This window comes from Choristoneura fumiferana, chromosome 16 (assembly GCF_025370935.1).
Source record: "Choristoneura fumiferana chromosome 16, NRCan_CFum_1, whole genome shotgun sequence".
NCBI classification, from domain to species: Eukaryota; Metazoa; Arthropoda; class Insecta; order Lepidoptera; family Tortricidae; genus Choristoneura; species Choristoneura fumiferana.
Genome location: NC_133487.1, coordinates 3,431,995 through 3,440,912, shown reverse-complemented (window position 1 = coordinate 3,440,912; position 8,918 = coordinate 3,431,995). Strand labels below are relative to the sequence as shown.

The 8,918-nt window shown below is 40.8% G+C and overlaps 2 protein-coding genes across 5 annotated transcripts in view; one reads left to right on the top strand and one right to left on the bottom strand.

Moving 5' to 3' along the window:
• rols (zinc-RING finger and ankyrin repeat domain-containing protein rolling pebbles) overlaps positions 1 to 8,918 on the top strand; it is a 377,175-nt gene that overhangs the window by 30,009 nt on the left and 338,248 nt on the right. The gene's annotated exons all lie outside the window — the stretch shown is intronic.
• On the bottom strand, positions 52 to 7,093 carry LOC141436537 (uncharacterized). The gene is made up of 9 exons (XM_074099542.1): positions 7,062 to 7,093; positions 6,183 to 6,701; positions 5,977 to 6,105; positions 4,589 to 5,894; positions 4,237 to 4,433; positions 3,521 to 3,646; positions 2,022 to 2,073; positions 636 to 805; positions 52 to 179 (listed from the first exon to the last, which is right to left on the bottom strand). Exons 2-9 carry the CDS (start codon positions 6,634 to 6,636, stop codon positions 52 to 54), a joined length of 2,562 nt encoding a protein of 853 aa, XP_073955643.1. The 5' UTR covers positions 6,637 to 6,701; positions 7,062 to 7,093.

Below are 8,918 nucleotides of genomic sequence, written 5' to 3'. Positions count from 1 at the left end.
ATGAAAAGTGATAATTCTTTTTTTTTTCCTAAATTTCTAACTTTTTAATACTTACGTGTTAAAGCTTGGCGCAGGCTGGGCTTGCTGAGGCGACTGTTGCGCCAAGTTGCCGAATGTCAGTGTGTTCTGAGTGGCTAGGCTCTCGAACGTAGCGTTGGATTGTGTCGGAGAGCCGAAACCTGCAGGTGACATTAATTTAGTGGACGAACGTAAATTGGGCGATAATCTAGAGTTTCGGTTACTTAAATACATGTTGAACATTCAAAATAGGCGAACAAACATCTTTTTTTTGTACAAATATCGACCGAACCCGGAACCTAAGACTTCGTAGCCAGTTTTTCTAACCACTAGGCTATCTCGTCGTCTAATCCTTACTAATATTATAAATGCGAAAGTTCACCCATAAACCACTTAACTGAATAAGATGAAATTTTGTATAAAAATAGTTCGAGAACCTGGGAAGAACACAGGATAGTTTTTTCCCGGAAATTTTTAGAGTTCCTGAGGGATATCGATGCAAAAAAGCTAGTATGTAATAATTATTCCGACTGTCTTACTTAGCAATAAATTACTAATTAATGAGTAACACTTCCTTTTTATTATTTTGTAGTAAGTAAAACCGTATAAACTATTACTTGGTTGTGCTGCGGCGCCTCCAAATACGGAACCCGGCGAACCGCCGCCAAAGCCCGAACCGCCGAACGCCGCCCCGCCGAATGTGGCTGACGTGCCGAAACCTCCCGGGCTCTTGTTGAAACCGCCGAAGGCCGAAGCGCCGAAACCAGAGCTCGTGGGTGAGCCGAAACTAAAGGAACAACTCGTTAATATTCGCGAACCAATAAAAATGCAAATATTTGCAAACAGTGTATGTCATTGTACTCTTTCACGCCTGCACGGATTTAGATTAAGGGATTAACTTCAAGTGACGGATATTAGTGATACCGTCTGTTTGTTTTGTCCGAATAAACAAAGACGGCATTACTTTTATCTGACACTTCAAGTTAGTCGACAAGTGGTGAAACAGGCCTTAAATCATTCAAAGACCTAATGGTTTACGCAAGCGAAGCCTAGGAAAGTCACTATTGCTTATTAGTGACTTTGTAGTTGAAAATAATGCCGCAAGAAGAAATAAAAAATAAATTAAAGGGCCTACGCTAGCTGAAGCGGTTTGCACGGAACGGGTAGAAGCCTATTGAAAGATAGTATGAGCACCCGCACCCTTAACTGCACTCGTCGCGTGCGGCGGATTTTACTTGTACCCGCACTACCGTCAGGCCCGTGACAGTCCATACAACCGCCCGCGCGAGATAGCCTGCTACTACTACATAAAACAACATAAAGTCTGTACATGCGCCAAATGTGTGCGTAAACTATGTAGGGCCGTCGCTCGCCGCCGCCGCGCCTCTCGCTCGCCGCCACTCAATTTTGTAGCTATAATGATGATGAGATGGGTTTTTATAAGTATGACGTCACTGAAGGTGGTTACGTTTTTCTTATTTGTTGAATGAGTGTAAATACCTCATTCAATCAGATAAGAACTTATATTAAACAAATTACTCAAAAAATATGTGATACCGAACAATAGCACAAAAATTGATTCTCGGAGCAATTACTTTCACAAGTTTCGCATCTAACAAAGTATAATTTAATATTAGAGACAAATTTACAACACGCGCACGCAGTGATTGAATACTGACAACCGTGTGACGCAAGCGCGGTATGACTTCCTCGTTGACTGCCTCGTCGCAGGCGACGATGTTTTGGCCGGAGGAGGTGAATGTCGTTTCTTTAGGTAGTAATAGTTAGTATTCTTGCATGTGTGCGCTCGCTCCGTGCACCCGCGCCAGCTAGTGTAGGTCCTAAATGTCACATCTGTTGGTCGTACTTACTCCCAAGTTATAGCTAGCGCAGTACTTAGTATTTCGACGACACTCATGTAATAGCAGCATATGAGGGTTCGCCATCGACGGATATGTCGCAGAGAACATCATCAATACTGTTTAGTAGTTGTAGTTACTTACCTAGCGGGCTGACCGAAGGTTGCTTTAGCTCCAAATCCGCTGCCGAACCCACCTGCCACATAGTAAGAGCAATAAATATATAAGCTTGATATAGCATTTTCCGCCGTTTTTTATTCTGAACTATGGAACAACCCGTAATCGACCGGACTGTCCTAATTTGGCGGTAAAAAAAAACTCTTTAATTTTTTTAATTAATTGATGCTACTTAAAAATCTGATATTTTTTTCTGTTAATTAGAAACAAAAATTTTCAGACATTCCCCATTTCAGAATTTCATGTCATGTTCGGGTCGGCCTTCAAACTTACTCGTTCATCTATTGCTTACTTTCGAGCCTCTACAACAATATACTAATATATGATAACCCGTTGTAAAAGAATGATAGCTTTCATTACTGATAGGTGTGTTCTTTCTTAATCTTTGGTGTTGTGATTATTAGGTCATCGGAACGTGATCCGCTGATCTGCGATCACGCCGTTTACATTAGGTACCATGCATTGTATACATTTTAGATAATGTTTACAATAATAGACAGGTCATGACAGCTAAACTAGAAAAATAATCATTCCCACCTTACGTGGCTTACGTAGGTACATTTTTTTTTATTCTGCTGGATGGCAAACGAGCAAGTGGGTAATATAATAGATCACCACCGCCCATAAGCATCTACCCTGGGGTATTGCAGATGCATTGCCAACCAAGAGGCCTAAGCTGGGATACCTCAAGTGCCAGTAATTTCACCAGCTGTCTTAAATACTCTCCACGCCGAAACACAACAGTGCAAGCACTGCTGCTTCACGGCAGGATTAGCGAGCAAGATGGTGGTAGCAATCCGGGCGGACCTTGCTCAAGGTCCTACCACCTGCAAACCCCTGGACCTATAGTATAGTATAACTAGAGCAGTCTCAGCTTACTTTCTACTGCAGCAATGATAGTCAACTACTTTAAAATTGAAATAATTGAAAGTCAATATCATGTTTTTATTTGGGGGTTTCCAGAAAAAAATGTACCCGTTTTGCCTTAATTATCCTTAATTTTCCATATAAGATTTATTAGTCAGTTTTGTGACGGTCCATACAACATGTATGGTTAACTGCGTCACAAAACTGTCAATTAAAAGTGGGACACTTTTTTTTATTGCTTAAATCGACAGTGCTCGTGATTCTGAGTAGAAATAACCCAAAATTTGTTAGGTTTAAAAAAGTACAGGTTACACTTGATTCTGAAAATGCCCATTTGCCCTGTCACTTTTCATCCACTACACCTTTTATAATAAATTTTCTAGATTCTTTTACCGAACAACGGCAAGATACACTCGAAACTGGCAAAATGGTTCTCTAATGGTCAGAACCATAATAAAAAAATTACGTGCCTAATAAAATTTTACAAGCGACGTGTGGATCGTCCATAGAAGTTTGGAGGGCCGCAAGTTGAGTATAGCTTGCCTTAGTTTGACGTGGGGGTGCTCTAAGAAGAAAAGCCGTATAAATAAAGTCTGTACCAGTTTGCTGCGTCGGCGAGCCGAAAGGTTTGCTGTCGCCGGCGCCGAAGGCTTGTCCGGGCGCGGAGGGCGCACTGAAGCTGCCGGTGCCGAATACTGACGACGCTTGCGTGGTCGCTTGCTGGCCTGTGGGAAAACATTCGTATTTTCGCGTTACCATGTAACTACACATACTAAATTTGGACAAACGTCTAACTAAGTAATGTCAACCTTTCTCGGTTGACGATAGGTTTCAAACTGTTAATTAATTGATTAAATAATTTCAAACTCCTAACTCATAGATGTTAGTTTAACATCTGGTAGCATACCTAGTGAATGTGTAGCTTTGGGGATGGACTCTGATTGAGTTCAAACGCGTCAGTGTAGTGTGGAGGTAGAGGAGCTTCATGAACACACATTTGTTGCATGGACGTGGCTATCGTAAGGCCGCGGGTGAGCAAAATAATTGTTTATAGTTCATTAACTAGTACAGGAATATTTTTCTGACTTCACTTGGTTGCTGCTAATACCTATACCTATTATCATTAGTACCTGGTCGACAAGCTTCGCTCGTGCTAAAACTCGATAACAAGCGTTTTCCCAGATATAAGACCAAGCTAAATCGATTTCTTATCCCTGAAAACCCCTACATACCAAATTTCATCGAAATCGTTGGAGCCGTTTATATATATAAATATATACAAGAATTGCTCGTTTAAAGGTATTAGATTACTCACCAAATCCAGTAGATCCAAAGCCTCCTCCGCTATTATTATTACTGCCCCAGAAGTTGGTAGCAGGCGCAGCCGAAGTTTGGCCGAAAGTTGACGATCCGCCAAAAATAGCCGAAGCCTGTGTGTTCGGTTGACCGAAAGTAGCTTTACTGCCGAATACATTGGTATTGCTATTGCCGAATACTGATGTTCCAGACGACCTACAAGCAAAAAGCAACTGAGTAAGCTAATAACATATACTTACTAAAACTATTGCACTAGCAATCATTTCAATTCGCGTTTACTTGCACATTTTTTTGTTGACGAAAAAAAAAGTGATTTTAATACTTAAAATAGAAAATAAATATTGTCTCACCCTCCTCCGAATATGCTCTCGCTGCTTTGGGAAGGTGCACTGGTGGTAGAAATGTTAACCGAAGCGAACAGAGATTCCCCGCCGCCAAACAGCGAACCGCTTGCTGTGGTAGCAGGTGCTCCAAAGACAGACGTTTGAGCGGGACTTCCAAACACAGAAGCTTGTGTAATCTGAGCAGATGATCCGAATACGGACGCCTGAGTGGCCGGCGGCGTCCCAAACACCGACGCTTGGGTAGTTTGTGTAGGAGTCCCAAAAACAGATGCCTGGTTAGTCTGTGTCGGAGTACCAAAAACAGACGATTGTGTTGCCGCTGCGCCAAAAACAGACGGTTGACTAGCACCGAATACAGGTGTTTGATTCGTTGACGTAGGCGTTCCAAACACGGACGCCTGAGTTGTCGGAGTACCGAACATGGAGGTTTGCGTTGTTGGGGTTCCGAAAACAGACGTTTGCGTAGTCGCTGGACTTCCAAAAACAGAAGCTTGAGTTGTCGGAGTCCCAAACACAGATGTTTGTGTTGTAGCAGGAGTTCCAAACACAGACGCTTGAGTCGTAGCAGGAGTTCCGAAAATAGACGCTTGAGATGTCTGAGGGCTCCCAAATACGGAAGTTTGAGTGCCGCCAAATACAGATGGCTGTGTCGTGGATGTCGGTGCCCCGAAAATAGAAGGACTGCTAGCCGGAGTGCCAAATACTGATGGTGTAGTTGTTATTGTTGAACCAAATCCGCTCTGAGTAGTCGAAGTAACAGTTGCGAAAGCAGTAGGGGTAGATGATGGTGTACTGTCAATATCGGAAGAGGGAGTGGAAGTAGGAGCAGCAAAAACTGGAGCAGCAGTTGTAGTGGTTGTGGTAGCAAAAGCTGATGTACCAAACACTGATTTTGCTGTCGACCCAAAAATGGATGAAGCAGTCGATGCTGTCGAACTGAATACACTTTCAGTTGGTTTTGCTTCAGTAGCTGACGTTGTAGCGAAGACAGAACTTTGTGTAGTCGTTGTTGTACCAAATATAGAAGTCGATGACCCAAACACGCTTGATGGGGTTGTAGACGCTGTGGCGAAGATTGAAGTTGATTCAGTTTTAGTCGGAGATGAAACTGTAGTTGTAGTAGCCGCTGCAGAAAATATTGCAGGTTCCGTTTTAGTTGGAGATGATAAGGGAGAAGATGCGACTGCTGTTGCAAATATAGATGATGCTGATGAAGTTGGCTGAGGTTTTGCAATTGTGACTGTTTGAGAAACAACTGCAGGTGTTGAAGAAGAAACTGCACTTGAACCGAAGATAGATTGTGGTTTAGGCACTGAAATTGAAGAAAAAATGTTAAAAAATAGAAAAGTAGTAAAAAAATAAATGACGTTGCCTGTTATTGTTATTAGTCTTACCAGTTATAGTAGCACTTGCAGTTGCAAATATTGAAGATGAGGATGCTTGAGCTGTTTCCGACTTAGGCACGACTTTAAATGCTTCAGTTTTGATTTCCGATTTAATCGCAATGGGCTTCGGAACTTCATCTAAAGTGGCATTAAAATAGCTTTAATCATCACATAGAAAATTGCATTGAAACTATGATTGTACATGTATGACATACCTGATGTAAAATCACTGGGAGTGGGAGAGCTTGCAGTTGGTTGAGTGTTAGAGCCAAATAGCTGCTTATTTGTATTTTGTGTACTCAACGGTTTAGTCTCATTTTCATTCTTTTCCTCTTTGGTTACTTTCGGAATAGAAAGTATCACGTTCCCGCTAGCCTTTTCGGGTACATTTTCTTTAGATTTCTCGATTACCTTTTCAGGTTTCGGTTCGAGTTTTGGTTCTGCTTTTGGTTCTACTCTTTTAAATGTAAACGTTTTTGAATTGCCTCCTAAAACGTCAGGTACATTTTGAGTTGCTTGTAGAGGCGTAGAAGTTCTCATTGCAAATAGATTAGACATAGGTTTTTCTTCTTTTTTAGCATCAACTTTCAGTGGAAGTGAATTGGTTTCACCAGTTTCATTGGATTTTGACTCTGGCACGAAAGCTTGCGGTGCAAATTTAGTGAACATGTTGTTTAGTTCCGATATAGGTTTTGAAGTGAATGAGGTTGGTGTAGCAACAATAACTGAAGAAACTGGAAAAAAATATATGTCGTGTGAAGAAGTCGAATGTATCATGTATGTGTATATGTGTACAAACAAGGTATACAATTTCAAACAATTACTGAAGGTCATATAAAATTTGTTAATAATTGGTCCCAAGTTTCATCAGTTAGCAATTTTTTTTACAGTTAAATCAATAAGGGGACGTATCTGAATATCGAAAGTTAATATATCTAAAGTTAAAAAGTCGACGGTCAAAATATCGAAAGTAGTTAAGGTGAGGTTTGATTCGATGGTTATATCGACGGTCAAAATTCGATATTTTAACAATCGACATTTCAATTTTCGGTATTCAGATACGTGCCCATCAATAATCAGTCATATATACATACAATTGAAGGCAGAAGAAGGCGAACAAATTTTCTGCCCCCATAAAAGTGTTTTCATTGTCATCTTTCTTCGTCTCAATAGTGACTTGTTTGTTCTGAAGCAAGTCTTTGAGTACACTGCGAGTGTTGACTGGGGCGGCGGTTGGCGTGGCGAACGTGAGCGGCTGTTTAGGTATAACTGGAGCCTGGACTTGCTTGGCCGGTTCGGTTTTGGCTCTGAAAAGATTTTATAGGATCATGAAAGATTGCGACCTCTCACATCACGGTCTGAATATAAACTAGTGATGTTCTAAATTCATTGGGAGTGTTGCCTGTTAACGACGTGTAGTGAACAGAGAATTTAGTCACCGGTTCGTCGGTCGGTTTGAGCACATTCAAGCTGGTGCGTTGTTGATTCTTATTTTGTTTTGTTGTTGAATTTGTATAACAACAAAAAGCTTTCTTTTAACACATGATAAAGATTCCTAATGCTACAGTTAGATAATTTCACAGTATTGTCTTGTTTTTTTTTTGGTATAATTTGAGACCAGTCGACCAGTATAGCACCAAGTAAAGCACTAACTCGTAAAACAAACTTTTCAAAATACGAATGCATTACGAGTGGTTAACGAACGTTACCGAATACATCCGCACTTGCCGAAATCAAAGATCGGCGTTCTCGAATAGTCGGTCACCTCAGCGGCGATGAGTCGGCTAGTCGGGCAAATCTATGTATAGTCGGCCCGGGCCGGTATATTCTACTAATTACCTAATTCCTTGGAATCAGAATTGAAAATTGTATGCTTGTAGCAAGAGTAAAATGCGAAATTGCACAAGCAGGCTAGCATAGGCGCATTTCATCATCATCATCATCATCACCATATCAGCGGTAGGACGTCCACTGTTGGACATAGACTTCCCCTCCCCCACGTATGTACATAAGGCAATTTTATAGAGTCGTTTTCTTGGTAGCTCGTCCCTTTGAACTTACCTTCGGTAAATAGAGTCCTGACAACTTGGGGTGCAGTGTTTTCTTCACGGTGATAGGCATTTGTTGTGTCGTGGTTGATTTAATAGTGGTGGTTTAACTTCCAATGTTGTCTCTTTCTTCCCTATACTAACTGGTGGAGCTGTTACTGAAACTAAACATATTTAAGAGTTGTTAAACTTGGTCACAGCCATAGCAGACTGTATTTCGTGTTAAGTCAATTGTCATATCAGTATGACTAATTATTTAAGTTAAAAGGACTCTGTCCACTACATTTCCACGTAAAAAGTATTGATATTCATTTCTGTATTGATAAACTGTACAAGTATTTGTATAGCGCGGAGAAAAGTTACAATGTAGAGCCATATACAGTCAAGGACATAAATATGTATACTTTACTAAAACGTCAAAAATATATATACACCCACTATACACCTTTATGCCACTAGCTATAAGGTCGTTGTATACATATATTTGACGCTATCGGTGTATAGATAATTATGTCTTCGACTGTACATACATATTGGGAAAAGAATCAAAGTGATTAAGTTACTGTATGTACAGTCATCTGCATTAATATCTGACTCGTCTTACCCCTTAAAATAAAGTCTATGCACGCTTTGTTGTGCATATATTAGTACTTACAAGCCGTCCTCAAGCATATCAGTATAAATTTAGATACTAACCGTTTTGAACGCGCCGTTTAGGCTCAACCTTGACCGCTTTCGTCTCATTCGCCTTCTCTTTCAAACTCTTCTCATAGCTTATCCGCATAGCCGTCAAATGATGTCTCATCTCGACATTCACAGGCTTAATTTTAACAGTTTTGTGGTTTGAGAGCATGTCTCGAAGGGCGTCAACTTTTGTGGAGTTAGCAAGTTTTTATTTTCTTT

Excerpts from the sequence above, each read along its gene's own strand:
- LOC141436537 (XM_074099542.1), bottom strand. The coding sequence starts at position 6,636 with ATGTTCACTAAATTTGCACCGCAAGCTTTCGTGCCAGAGTCAAAATCC. Across the intron at positions 6,106-6,182 it reads TCCCAGTGATTTTACATCAG|ATGAAGTTCCGAAGCCCATT; the intron begins GTATGTCATACA and ends ATGCCACTTTAG. Across the intron at positions 3,647-4,236 it reads CTTTGGATCTACTGGATTTG|GCCAGCAAGCGACCACGCAA; the intron begins GTGAGTAATCTA and ends GTTTTCCCACAG.